Below are 15,420 nucleotides of genomic sequence, written 5' to 3'. Positions count from 1 at the left end.
TCGCTTAATCCGAACAGGCAAAAAAAAAAAAAACAGAATGGAAGGTTTTAAATGTGGCTGGAAGTCAACAAGAAAACTTCCCAAAGAAAAGGCATTCAACCACTGATGAAATTCTGTTTCCCGCACACTTTGTACTGTACTGTATAGTGTACACCATAATAAACGTGTTTTGTTGCTACAAACGGAGTTATTTCAGTTAATCCGGACTTTCGTTAAACAGGTCAACTTATCCCTCCCATTAGTCCGTATTAACCAGGTTTTACTGTATATTTCTTCTATTCGAAAAATCGATAAATACATTGCAAGAAGTTAACGACAATGCCGTACCATTTACATATAGCGATATATGCGTATCGATTGCGTTTCCAATGTAATTCAGCAAATGTTTTCGCAATTGTTTTTTATTGCTTCAAGCAAAATGGGACACTCTTATTAGGTCAGGTGATAATTTTATCGCAAATTTGTTTACGCAGTGATACTGTATCGCCAATGTCAATGGGCTGCCAACGCGAAGTCTTAAGTATGAGTGCCACTTGTCACGTATCACGTGTATGACGATTCGGCATGCATTGAGTATTAAGTCGACCATGAAATTGTAGAACTCGCAGCCCTTGCAAAAAGGGCAAATCAAAATCCTACTCGGCACAATAATATATATAAGCACACAAAGATTTCTGGCTCACCATTTTTGCCAAACGAAACTGAATTCAACTATATGTGAGGAATTTCCATATTTCCTCCAAGCGTTTCATACAGTCACTATTATTTATTATGAAAGTTTTCGCTATTTGTAGTATTTCTGAGAAAAAACGGACTTTGAGAGATGCCACCGTTCCAGTGATATATCAAATCAAAAACTATCAAATATATCGAGCCCTTTTCAAGACGATGGCCGGTAGAACGCAGATAGCGATTGACTAATAGACTGAACATATCTTAGAGGTATAACAATTAATCCTACCAAGGTTTCTGCTTTTATCAAAAGGTCAATTATTCGGACTGTGGTATAGTAGACACGCTTTTTGGAACTATCCTCCATTTGGAGACACATTTTATGACATACTTTTCATTAAAAGTGCACTAAATGTTATATAGTTTTAAAGATTATAAATTAGGCTACAACTTTTATTCCAAGCAATTTGCTGTCACTTACTTTATTCAAAAGTTACAAGATAAAAACTTTGAAAAGATACTAAGGAAATTACATTTTTTTAAATTATTTTTTTAAACGGCAAAACCACTGACATTAGCGAAAAATCAAACAGAACCTTTTTTGTAGCCCATCTAATGCGGATTAAGACTAGAAAACTATCTGCCTATGACCATTAGTCACGGAGATATAGGTCAGGAACTAAGAGCCTACGAATCTGAGGTCTGGGGGGCGTTGGAGGAGGAGGGGCGGGGACTTTTGGGATTTTGCACCCCTAGTAGTGTTCTAACAAGTGACCAAAGTTCAGATTTTGTGGAATTATTCCCAGCATGAAACCTTTATTGATTGGGATATAATGTCCAATAGCAGAAATTGTTCTCTCGAAACGAAGTCCTAGACTACTAGAAGGGATCTCAACAATGGATAACGTCAAAGTAACAATGCAAGCTAATCATTGCTCTTTTTTATCATCTCATCTCTTTCGTCATTCACGCTCGTCATCCCGATTAGTATAGATAAGCAAAAGAGCGGAACAAAATAAACAAAATGACAAAACAATATCGGCTTCACTGAATGAAACAAATTAGACTTTCTTGCAATCAGATAGATTTGAATACATCAGTGACTGTGCATGTGATTGTATTTCACCTACACAGGGCTTTTGACCCGATTCTCAATCATCTCTTTATACCCAGTCTTTGATAAAATAAAAAAAAAACATCTCAGGCATTGACGTCAAACAGTGTAATTCGCTTGAGTATATTGCATAATTCGAGATTTGCAACGGATTAATTCGACTTAGGATTCGTGCCATTTGGTGTATTCTCCTGGAAGTTGCGATTACTGTCAGGCATCACCAGGCGAATGATGGCGTGTTCGAAGAAGTCGCTGGACTCTGTATTCATTCTTCTCAGATTCAAGTCGGCCATTTTTGTTCTTTAATCTACTCACCAACGTCACAGCATAGCAGAAAGCATATACGGCCTACGATAATATTATTATAGAAGTCAATGTATGAATTGCACTAATAAATCAACCCTCGCCAGCAGTCTGCTGAGAACGTCAACGCTTTGTATTCATGAGCGAATTGAGATTTGGGGGGGGGGGGGGACGCCCACTCTCAGGCGTGTTTGTAATTTCTTTTCGGGAGGTAGATTTTTTTGGGTATGTAAATTTGAACACCGTGGCACCGAAAACTTGGCCAAATTTCTATTTCCAAGTTCTTACTTAATGTCCATCTAACTTACCTAATCTAGAAGTTTGTTGTGAACACTTTAATACATGTAATTAAAATATCAGCACTCTGCCATAACACTTAAATGGAAAATAGCTTGCTGTTGTCCCGGCTCGGTGAGGTTGGTCAGTTGCAGAATGATGTCCTCCTCTAATCCACAAGCCTGCATACTTTTCGGCAGGGGAAATATTTGATGACTGGACCATTAATAGACACCAATGATTTTTCAATCGTTTGTGTTACACAGTTAAGAATTGGTATACTATACGGTTTCAATCTAATTTTCTTTGAGAGGGATGAAACATCCCTAACAAGGATGATTTTTTTTCCTTTCCAAGAGATACATTTTTGTGGGGCGGGGGATATCCCCGGCATCCCTCCCGTTAATTCGCACACTGTTCATCGGTGGCGTCAGAATTCGCACTTTAGGGGTAAGAATGGGGGTGAATATCAATATTTATATGTGCGATGTGTTCTTGATTGAAAGAAACTAGTAAATATAGTAGCTCAGTATACTATGTTTTCATATTACTTAGAACATTTTAGCATCAAAATCATAAGTAATTACATGAAATAAAATTAGTATAGTAACAGTATGTCTGCGAGTTGTCAGTCGTTTAGGGGAACTTTGTTAATATATTTGATTTCATTCGAGTTCTGTTATTTAGCGTCGCTTTTTGGAAAATCGCGACGATGAGGATGAGTGATGACATTGATGAAGGGATCCTCACCAAGAAAACACATGCACAGGCCGCGATTCGAGCCGCTGGCGTCGTAGCGCGCTGTAATAACCAATCCGCCAAGGATTGTTAGAATACTTTGTTAAAATACACACCTTTACACCGGGGAATCAAATTTGATCTCGGAGAACTTTCCTTGGGGGTCCCAGAAATAAAAACCTCATCCGGAAAACCAACAGAAAATTATGAAATAATGCCATTGTATGAAATTCAGTTAATGCTGGAAAGGTTCCCCAGATAGTAGGAAAATGCCATATAGAGTGTGTGAACTAGTTGTCAATAAGCATCCCAGGTGGCAGCACAAATTCAAAAGTGTGTTAAGATTTGCCAGAAGTTTGTCAGTGTAGCTCGTTACGAAATTCCAAAGTATGAACTAGGACCCATAGACGCCCGGAAAACTATGTGCAGAATAAAAGACGGTTCTCGAAACAGAGTGTGCACTGTTAGGTTACCCAACTCCGATTGTGTATGTGTGTGTGTGTATATATATATATATATCTTTTCCTTGTTTCGACGAGTACATATCGGCAGCTATTTTGCCGCACATTCATAAAAAGAGCGCAATAGTAAAATTTAGTTAGAATAATATGTAGTAATGGAAATACATAGTTTCTATCACAGTGTGCACTATGTAACATACTTTCATGAAGTTATTATTACTGAGAGGAAATATGGGAATACCGGAAGGTGCGTAGGTCACTTTTTCGTACTCAATTTTCCGTTTGATTTCACTTTTAAAATATATTCCTCAAAGCTAAATCTGGTACTCAATAGTGGGAATTAATTATCGCAGTATTAACTGGAAGAATCAGATTTATCAAATATTTCACGGTTCGGTTGGTTGTGTTACAAAGTTGTTAGTTTTAAGTTTTTGTACAGTCACGGACATTTGTGGGAAGCAAGAGTACCATTGAGAGTTAATGAGATTCGTGTGTGTGTGTGTGTGTGTGTGTGTGTGTGTGTGTATATATATATATATATATATATATATATATATATATATAAAATATAAATTAAAAATTACACAAATACAGGCCCTCAAAAAACGGGCAGCCTCGCAGTAGGGTTTTCGATTGTCACTAACGGATTTAATTTGCAACTACTATAAATAAAATACATGACTTCTTTATAAATAATCACGTACATATGGTTTGGTATGTCGGAAGATACCGCCAAGTGAAGTAAATTTGGTCTACACACTGTTCAGGGAATCTCTGAAGTTATCGAACGAAAGCAAGTCCTCTGCGCAAGTAGTGAATCGAGAGGGCTCAACAAATGGACTCGTGAGAGGGAAAGTCAATGCATGGAAGGGGGAAACGCGGCCGCAGCTACCAGCGCACTGCTTTGCTCCTCCGACTAACTTTCTCCCCTTCTCTGCCGTTATGCGCTGCATTGCTCCACAGACTCCCGAAATAGAATTAAGGTATTTTTTTTTCAATATCCACTAGTCTCCATTATAAGAGGTCTGTCTATGTCGTCTTAGTACCATCATATGCATACACCTCGTACTTGATCACCTGGCTCCATATGTCAGAATGCGAAAGAATTCACAAGCCTTGCTCTGCTGTCATATGTTCTTCTATGCATTTCTTGTACTTTCACCTCGCATGCATTCTGTCAAGAGTATAATCTTCTGCAGCCTAGAGTTGGTACGAATTTATCTCCCACATCTACCTCAAATTCCTTTTTTTCCATGACAGAGATTTGCTGTCTTAAGCCATATGTTTGTTGCTTCTTGATTGATCACACTATCTCCAAGCTGATGTGATGTGGATCCGTTTCCAATAGATTGTTTTGCTCCGAGTGCACTCGCGTTTTCTGGAAAGGAGGTCACATTCTTTTCAAAATGTCGCGTTCGATACCCGGTGGAGGCACATAGTGGTTCGTATTGCACTTTAAACTGTAGGCCAAATCCCCATTAGCCTATCTGTGCATCCAGTGGACTTAAAGCAAAAACTCAATAAACCAAAAAGTTTTTTCAAAACGTAGCCATGCGTTATAAAATGCCGGTGCAATGTACAAGAGCACACACATCCAGTGGCGGCGATTGGGGGGGAGCCGAGGGGGGCAGTTGCCTTCCCCCCAAATTTTTTCACTGCCCCCCAATTTTGGAAACCAATTGCAGCCACTGCCCTCATCCATGGATGTCCGCAGAATTTTTTCAGGACGGTGGCAGAAATTTCCCCCATAATAGCATTGCCCCCTCAAAAACACTCCCTCGTCGTGATTAGCCAAAAGTGGCTTAAAGCGACGTAAAATAACCTGATTCAAACAATCAAAAACACTATTCGATACCCGGTGGGAACACATACTGGTTCGGATCCCACTTTAAACTGTAGGTCCAGTCCCGATTAGCCTTACTGTGCATAAAGTGGACTTAAAACACCAACTCAATGAATCAATCGAAAACACTCCTTCAGTTTGAAGTTACCATTTTCCTACAACGCCCTTATAATAACTGATAGTCATTACTGTGACTAAAATGAAAATATATGTGTAAAATATATACTTTTAGGTTGAAATTCATTTTATCATGGGGGCATGGTCTCCCCTTGCCCCCCTTTCCGGACACATGCAGTCATCTCACATAATTCGATATTATGCTATAACTTCGGACTAGTGACAACTTTCAAAAGGTCAAACATACCCTTTTATACAAAATTTCCTTGTCTAGGATTTATTCTCTATTATGTGGGTCATCCCATCTGAAATCAACAAGGTCCTCTACTTTACATTTTTTGATTCATTTGAAATTTGGTATACTGGAAGGTAAGAACGTATGCAAAGTTGGAGATCCATGTATTTTGTTATTTCCAAAATTATAGAGGTAGAACATGTGCGATTTCGACCATTTTTTTACCAACTTGTTAAATTCATGGCACCTATAGGCAGTGGCGACCGGCGGCAACTATGATGGGTAGTGGCAACGTGATCAAGTAAATAGAAAAAAACCCTCCGCAATGCCCCCCCGCCCCCTCCTTGAGGTTGCGCCACTAGCCAAGATGTTTGTCCTCGTTTGGTGACGTGGAAAACAACATGTGTTTAAGTAATAACGTACTAATCCGATTCAACTTCACTCACTAACCTATCTTTATACACTACAGGAAACTTCCCTAAAAATATAACAATTACAAGAGGAAAGGAAAAACATATTATATCACCTTCTCCTCCCCCATGCACACGTAGTATAACTGGAGGTTGAAAATATCTTTGTTATGAAAAGAAATTGTCGAAATGCCAAAGGAAACTCGCATCATCATAGGATATTTTTTAAAAAGTCTGGATGGCCCTCTTGGTGCATCTATCTATTATCAAAAATGTTCATTTAACTTTGGAAATATGTTAGTTTCGTTTCTCCAAAAGTAGGTAGAAATTACTTCCCCAACGGGTCTTACAAACCAGTCGTATTTAGCGACTTTTTTCTGAAGGTGGCAACTGTGTCGTGTCAACACTGCGAAAGTTCCCTCGCCAGGCCAGGCTAAGACTGGCACGGTTTCTTATGGGCTAACCCCGCCCCCTGCCACTTTGTTCTCGGCTCATGGTGGAAATGTTCCTCGCTGAGACTTCTTCAACCCTCTGCACGTGTGTCAACTTGGTTAGGTCCATGATCAGGCCAGCTCTTCCGCGGCACGGACTGTTGCCTCGCGAGGGTACGAACGAAACAGCTGCCGATGCAGTGAGGAGGTTGGGGAGGTCGTCACGTCAGCTTGACCGATTGCAAGATTCGAATTTCCTTGTCTGTAAACTATCAATGTATTCATTTAACTTTACTTGGCGACGTATGAATTTCTTCTGAGGGTAGTGCCATGGCACGGCGGCTCTACCCCTTGAGCCGCCGCTGCCTATAGGAATGATTCAGATGCCATTGGAAAGGTTTTAAAGAGCCGTTTTTATGACGGGGGGAAAATTTTGAAGGTGCTTTAATCAAAATTTGGATTTTTAAGATTTTTCCAAAAATATATGCATACCATGTATACACTATTACTCAATAACCGTATAAAATTTGAAAATGGAATGTCGATGGGATCCGGGCTTTGAGTTTAGGTTAGGTACTACCTACTTTTATAGATAAATTCCTATAATTCAAAAATTAGAAATCTGACAAAAATTAAAATTCATTGTAAACACAATATTTTGGAAATTAAGGTACGTAAAAAACAAAAGAATTACCGAAAATAATCTGGGTCGGATACTGTTGTACGAATGATTTTTTTTCCGGGAGGGATTGGAATTGTAAAGGTGGGGATATCACCTAGCTTTTTTCCAGGGGGACGGGGTACGCATTAAAATATTTAATGTATAGTTTAGACGCTGCTAAATTGTACTCGTAAACAAAAATGGTAATCGTAGGTCAATTTAAGTGTGTGTGTGGGGGGGTGCAGTTCAGCCTTTCGCTTTAGACCTATATATCGAGTTCTTAACTGATATTTATTTGAAAGTTTATATTTTCTCAAAATTTCGGGAGGGGCTGTAGCCCCATTAGTTCCCCCTGCGTACGCGTGTGGAATAGGGCGGTTGTGAAATCATTGAAGTCTGGTGGGGGAGGAAATCTTATTACACGCACACACACAACTAATAAATTATTAGGCTATATGATATACATATTTATAATGTTATTCAATATAAAAGTAAATTACTAAATCTTCAATAACACATTATTATTAAATGTATAAAGGAATTATTTATTACTTTTATATATATATATAATATATTTGTAAAGCAGCGAACTTATTTCAATAAATACGAAATAATTTTAACAGTTTTATCATGTTTAATTTTTTGTTCAATTGTTTCTTTCATTACCATTAATCAATTACATTTCATGGTATCATTTGTGTTGCATTTGTTTTACATTTATTGTACGTAGATATGTTGTTATTGGTGTGGATCTGTTAACTGTCTCTTGAAAGAGAGATGAAGAAAGCAGTCAACACTAAGAACCACACTACTGTGTGTACTTTTTCGATATTATCCTTAGTAAAGTATATTGGAAGTCAAAACTAATTTCTTATATTGTTGTTATAACAAGAAGTCTCCCTCCCCTGAAAATGTTTGGTGGGGGGGGGGTATTTTTGAAGTCAAGATTGTTGGTGGGGGATATCCTCCCATGTCCCCTCCAGGATTTCGCACCCTGGCCGCAAAACTAAATTTGGTCTTGGTTGTACTCGGCGGGCTTTATTGAACATCCACATTACACTCGTCGAAAGACATACGTATGCTGTTCTTGCTACTAAATGATGCAATGTTTCCTTACCTGTTAAAGGAGTTGCCTCTTATTTCCGTATCCACAGATTAGCGAAGCTTCTTTTCACTTTGAAAAGCTCCCCCTATTGTGCTTTCTTTACATTGTCCTTAACGCTAACCGAGTGGATTAACATTTCATGCAACTTTGGGAAGAGTCTCGTTTGATCTTGTGCACACGTCTAGTGCATAATTAAGACCGTAATCTTTTCCTACGGTTCCTTTGTCAAACAAGAAAACACGCACCCGAAGAAGAAGTATTAATTTAACCGTAACGGCACAGCGTGAGAAAAGTGAATCTTGCATTTGTAATGCAACCTGGCTTCGTTTGTTGCTTTGGAATGCGGCACTTGGTGTGTGTCTTCTTTCACTGGTGTTATTAATGCAAATTAGTACCGTTGTTTGCTCCGGCAACACGTTTCTGGTACCGTGGACCACTGGCGTACGCAGGATTTTTTCCGCGAGGGGTTGGAATTGTGAAGGTGGATAGTAGATAGAAGCTTAATAGGTGGGGTTGCATACACAATAAGATATTTCAAATTTTTAGAACTTTCCTCTTCCAAAATGGAAAGGGAGCTTTGCATTTACCACTCTGGTTTCTCCCGAGATCTTCACTGCTTTTATTTGAAATTGTTGATTTTCTCAAAATTTCGTATAGGGCTGTAGCCCTTCAGCCCCCCCTCTGCGTACGCCAGTGCCGTTAACGTACTCTCTTGCTTCTTCAAGTCAAGGCGCGTGTGAGAGGAAAAGGGCGCTTGTCAAGTATGTAACATGTAGTTCCTACATCCCCCTATGCAGGGGTCTCCCTCCATCACTCCCAATGGCGCGTCCCCCCAGATCATGTCATAATCCCCATAAAATTTGTCTACTTCTATCATATTACTGAAACTCCCTTTTTTTTAGCTTTACTGAACACTTTACTTGATCTGCTTCCCTAAATTCTTCCTTTTCTTCATCTAACGGATTAAATATGGTGCACCTTGTATCAAAAGTGACTTGGAACCAGCTAAAGTAAATGAATTAGTAAGGACACATATTCTGATTCATCCCTCTCCCTGCCTCATCGCACATGTTGCAGCATGGTGTCAATGTGTAAACTTTTTTTACATATATTTTAGATATATTTACACCTTGAATACTATATTAATTTAAGGGAAAAATCCCCTCAATTTTTATGCCGCGATCTGCACCATTATCCTTTTCTGCGGGCATCCCTGCTTGTATGAAATTTATTTAAGTATTTATTTATTTACCTCTTATTTTGTATGGCGGAGATTTAGACTCATGCCTTTTCTTACACTCAACCATATTATACAAACAGTTCATAATACAATATACATTCATAATTTAATTCACATATAAACATAGAAAAATAGTGAACACACATACACCTTTCACATCAGACAAACGACAGTAAAAAAATAGGAATTTGAAGACATACACAAAATATACATACATACATACATACATACATACATACATACATAGCTGGCCATGACAAATATAATATACATACAAGAAGTATGTAGCATCATTCCATATAACTTCTTATTAATCTACTCTTAAAGATCTCTATTGAATTTCATTTTCTTATTTCATGTGAAAATGCATCCCAGTCCTAGCCACAGACAAAGTGAAAGAGTTACTAAAAAAAATCAGTTTTATGAGTTTTAATTGTTAAAAGATTAGCATATATGGTGCAAAAGTCGTCAAAGAAAACAAAGCTTTCCAAATATTTCGAAGCTATGTATACTCTACAATTTAAAATCTATATATTTTTTTCTGATAACAAATGAAAGGTTGCCTGTGTAGTTCACGTTGTAGATTTATGTATTTTTTTCGAATTCAAGCTCAATAGCAACCTCTCTCTTGTGTAAAAATACACTAAAATGCACGTGTTCTGTCCAGGAGATAAAAGTACAATCCATAAGAAATGTGTACAGTTTTTGACGTGCTGAGCTGTTGGCAACGTTGCGCGTTACATGTACATTATCGCTTGTTCTAATTTTGCCCTTGCACATTTTCAAGTCAATCGTATCACAGGTCTAAACAAGATTATCTTCTTTTTCTTTCCAGGAGTTGGAAGTCTGGTATCATCTCCCTTTGCGACCATGAACCCCTTTGCTTTGCCGACGTGTAACTCCCAACCATACGGCAGCCCTTTGGTGTCATCTACCAAGTAACACAGGGATTGTTTAGTACAACAAACTGCTTATCGTTTTTAAGTGTGGAAGTGAACCCGACGAAAAGCGACGACGTACTCTGATGCACAGATATCTGCTCGACAAAAAAAAAAAAATCGTATTTCTCCTCAGAATGAAACCTTGAAAATATATTAGTTTGAAGCAAAAACGACATTTTATGATGTTCTTTTATTATTCTGGCTTGCGGAAGTGTGGATCTCAAGTGTGTTCGTTGAACTCATATCAGTGACCGAGTGTGTCGCGTTGTGAAGATCAATTAGTGAATATTCTAGTGATTACAGAACCTAAACAATCAAGCCAAAGATAGTGGCATTTTTTGTTGGTATTGTTTATAGCTGTGTTAACAATTGGGCTCTCAGTCTAGTCTAAACTGTTGGAATAACGTCTATTCCTACAAACTAGGTGAGTTTTCTTTTCATATAAGTCTTCTTACAACATACGTAGAAGGTCAATTGGTGACTGCATAATGCCCTTAATCAAGTTCAGCACTCGCCCGATTGTAAGGGGACACAGCCTTTATCAGAATCCTCTCAAATGTATTGTGTATTGTTATATTTTTCTGTTTGTTAATTTCTTGAAAGGTGCTTTTATTACAACCAAGTTTCAATACTCCTTAAAGTTTCATGCGGTTGTATCTCTGGAATGAATTCTGTTGTTGACAAAAACGTTATCGGCAACTGATTGTGTAGTTTATGTTAAGTTCTACATATTGTACCATGCAGTGACTTTATTAAACAATTACAAGGAATATTGAAAGCAACTAAAGAAATGAATACGCCGTAATTCATTCCTAAGATACAATAGCGTGAAACTTAATTTCACAAAACCGTATGTAGAAGAGCCAGTACCATTCTAAAATAGCATTACATTTGACCTTGAATCCTACCTTTTATTACGTAACTCAAGTGTAAAAATACATATCGTTTTCAGCTGGGACTTCAAGTTTACTAAAGAATCGATAAAGTAGAAGATATATACAAGAAATCAATACAAGTGCTAGTTTTGTATATTTTGTGAATAAATTGTGTACGACAAGTGGGGAAAATGCAATTGTGAAGGTACAAAAAGTATAAATATATATATAGTGTTTGTGAACTTTAGTGTACAAAGTTGTGCAAGGCATGGAACATTCCTGTGGGATGGTAACACATTGGAAAGGCAATCTTACCGGAAATGGATATACGAACTAAGAAAATCTTTTCTTCTACTGTTTTAGTATACCAAACATATGAGAAGAACAATCACATTTTTTCTTCTTGTGTAAAAAAAAAACTCCCCTAGAGTAGCCTGTATGTTGAATGAATGTGAGTATCTTTGAAGCAAGACATGTATCGGACAAGCAACACACATGCAAACATGTATCCCATAACATACATATGTTCTTTAGAGTTTCAAAGACATCATCCACAAATTGTGATAGGAGAAAATTTATATTTAATGTATTTCTGTTTTACAATAAGTTTTTAAAGTACATAACATAGCATCAATTCTAAAAATAATCAGACTTATGAGCAGTACACACTGTGTCCACAGAATAGCGCCCAATACTTGAATATATTAGATTTTAATTTCGTCGATTGGATAAAATATGTATGCCACAACCTAAGGTGGAACTCCCCGACCTGTTGTTTCGTGGTAACATCTTATTGCTTATCCATGAAAACTAATAGGGAAATCTTTGCAGTAGTGTTGCAATATGGATATATCAAAAATTTCTCTAGTGAACGCAGGAAATTGCATGCAGAAATGCTTATTTCCTAAGTATCTTCATCACAAATAATAAACCCATTTATAGTCTTCTGCTTAGGGTAATTCTCATATATTTTTTCGTGCTAATGAACAAGCGTGTCAAGTATCCTACCCAATAGCACACAATAGCCCTGGCAAATAGAAGTTACTTTTATCTCTACCAGGGGTAATTTTATTACACTATAAATAATAGTGAAAAAAAACATGGCTAATAGATCAATAATTCGTGAAAAATATAAAGTTCATAACAGCAGTGAATGATTATTTTGTTGCAATTATTGTTAATAATAATCATATTAACAATAATATCCATTGAATATCCATCTTCAAGATGGCAATGAAAATAATATGTTTATAATATATCCTGTTTACACACATGAATCTGGCAAAGAATGGCATCTCCCCCAAAAAGCGAAATGTTTAATTCGTAGACTGATATTATATGCGTGTTGTTTCGATATAACGACGTATTCAGGTGTTAACACCTACATATTGCAACATTGCTGTATCACTATTCGTTGACGAATTTTGTATTCCAACTTTCTGTGGTGCTGTTTTTGTTTTCAATTTAAATTAAGATTTTATAATGATAATTGAACGTAAATTGGAAGAATGCGTAGTAAACTAATTGCATTAAATTGTTATTAGGCTTCAGAAAGTCGACCTACCTCCATGTGACGTCATCTGGCCGAATAGGCCCATCTTCAATGTATCCACCTTGGTGACAGCCATAACAAATAAATTCTATTATAGGGGCATTTCAACATGACAAGTCCATAATATATTGCACTGAATAAGTGAAATTAAAGCAATTTATCTTCGACGAACTATATAGGCTATCAGACTAGCAGTTTAATTAACTTGCTTTACTTTGCGTTAAATTATAATAATGTCTGTCTCGAAACTTATTCGATAACGTCCTTACATTGTACATTATTAAGCTTATTTGACACTAATATAAAGGGAACAGAACATTACTAAAATATAGGAACTTTCTGAAGAAGTTTCTACAAATTTCAGAATATTTTTGTGCTCACAAAGATGAAACACAACATCCATATTGTTCACATTAATCATATTGCTCTTTGAAACTCTAAACGAAAATATGACTTTTCCCTCGCTATACACTCGAAGGAGAGTGCATATATCATGTATACGATCTTACATTGTTTCTTACCATTTTAGAATACAAAAGTATCACGGCAGAGAGATTATAAACATGCTATATACTTAATCAATACGTATCTTCTCGTGTAAGAGATTTTTAATTTTTAGTATAAACACAAATCCATGATTTTTTTTCAAACGAAATCTGCACTAGAAATTATGTTTTGTTTAGCCTTACAAATCTTATTAGTCATTACGTAAAACAAATGGAATATGTATAGAAAGTTTTATATGAATTCTCTCCATAGTGTTTGGTTAATATGAAAAAATAAAAAGCAATATCATTTCTGTTTTTAGCCCCAACACATGTAACATAGTCCATTTCTTCTTAAAAGAAAAAAAATCAACCTCAAAAATCCAATTGGTTAAAAATAATCTTCCATTTTTCCCAACACTAATGGAATTATTTTTTTGAAATGACCTTCCTTTAGTGATATTTAAGAAAAACTGTTAGAAGGAGAAGAAACATAATATTAAGGGTATAAACACTGATAGTTATTTTTTTTAATACTTTGACGTCATAGACACAACACTTCATTCTCCATTTAGAACACCATTGTTAAAAATATTTGCTTTAACGATGAAAATATCAATATTGCCTTTCCTTTATATCCAAAGACAATTGTAATTCTGTATATGTAAAGAAATGCAATTACAATCTATATATATATGAATATAAATATATATATATATATATATTTCAATTTCGATCTTATGTAAGTATTTTTGCCAAACAGCATAATAGTAAATTATTAAATTATTATATTGTTCATTGATTCATTACGCATCCTCAGCTAAATGTTTTTCTTAAATTTATTAAAATATGGATGTACATTATTAAAAATTTTTTGATGAAAATACCGTAGTTTTCTTTGAACTGCAATAGCCCTTTATCAATGCAAGGTATTATAACTTTTCCATATTTAGAAGTATTTTTAATTATGATAATCAAACTATTAAAACTGTGGGGGTAGTACCATTTAACACCTCTGTATGAAACTGAATTTAATATTAATTGTGAATTGTGCAAAGAAATCAATTATGTGAATTTTTTCTGTCAAATTTATTTGTAACCATATCGCGACATCTTTGAATATTTTATTTGAACCTTGTAGCAGGAAGGTTGTGGTTTTGGTTATAGTCTTATTCTTGACTTTATATAGTTAGAGGAATTGACTAGATTATACAAGATAGACACACCCAGAGACTACTAATCTATTGGATGTTTACAAGGTAGTGGGAGTGTTTTTTCCTAGGTTATTGGCGTATTGTTGTCCTACGCCAGGTATTCTGAATTCGATTCATAGATTTGGTTTAATTTAACTCGTTTTTCTGCCACAGTTTGGCTAATTTCGAAGGATGAGTGATGATATGATAACATAAGATATAGAGTTTTGTCCCATCATTAGCACTCAATGTCTTTGTCGCTATAGGTATTTTCTGCTCTTACGGCGAACGCTCTATGTACTGGCAAGGGAAGTGTGGAGCGGAGAATACGCAGCAGACCAACCAGACAACAGCGGTGGCGCCGAGAGTTACGACGTCGAGGGGAGGAACTACTACGTACACTTTGTTCTACAGGCTGTTGTGTTGCTTATCGTGCTGGATTGTTTGTTTCCCCGCTCCCCTTGCCAGAGTATAGAGCACCCGTCGTAATACTGGAAAAGAGCTAGGAGTAACTTATAGGAAGCTTTCAGACCGAAGTAGAAAGCGACGCACCACAATTGACACGGGCGTTTCACAGCGAAATTACAAGCGACCGGACCCCAGCCGATCTGTACAGAAGCACCCACGAGCGCATGCGTTACCAATAGACCAAGGCGGCAGGATGCACGCTATTGAGAAAACGGCCAAGTCCAAGCGACGCGTGTAGCTTTCATTACGAAAGGCTGCATTTATTTCTGAAGTCTGGTTTCCAAGTGATACTGTCGCTTG

The 15,420-nt window shown here is 36.8% G+C and overlaps 1 protein-coding gene across 1 annotated transcript in view; it reads left to right on the top strand.

Moving 5' to 3' along the window:
- The window catches only part of kn (EBF transcription factor knot), a 311,766-nt gene extending 297,669 nt beyond the window's left edge, over positions 1–14,097 (top strand). The window contains exon 14 of the mRNA XM_083134627.1: positions 10,442–14,097. Within this exon, the coding sequence (XP_082990753.1) occupies positions 10,442–10,548 (107 nt within the window). The 3' untranslated portion in view covers positions 10,549–14,097. The remainder of the gene's footprint in view (positions 1–10,441) is intronic.
- Positions 14,098–15,420: the final 1,323 nt, after the last annotated feature.

Source organism: Lepisma saccharinum, chromosome 1 (assembly GCF_977018435.1).
Source record: "Lepisma saccharinum chromosome 1, izLepSacc3.1, whole genome shotgun sequence".
NCBI classification, from domain to species: Eukaryota; Metazoa; Arthropoda; class Insecta; order Zygentoma; family Lepismatidae; genus Lepisma; species Lepisma saccharinum.
Note: the sequence above shows the minus strand (reverse complement) of the source record. Positions and strands in the feature narration are given on the sequence as shown.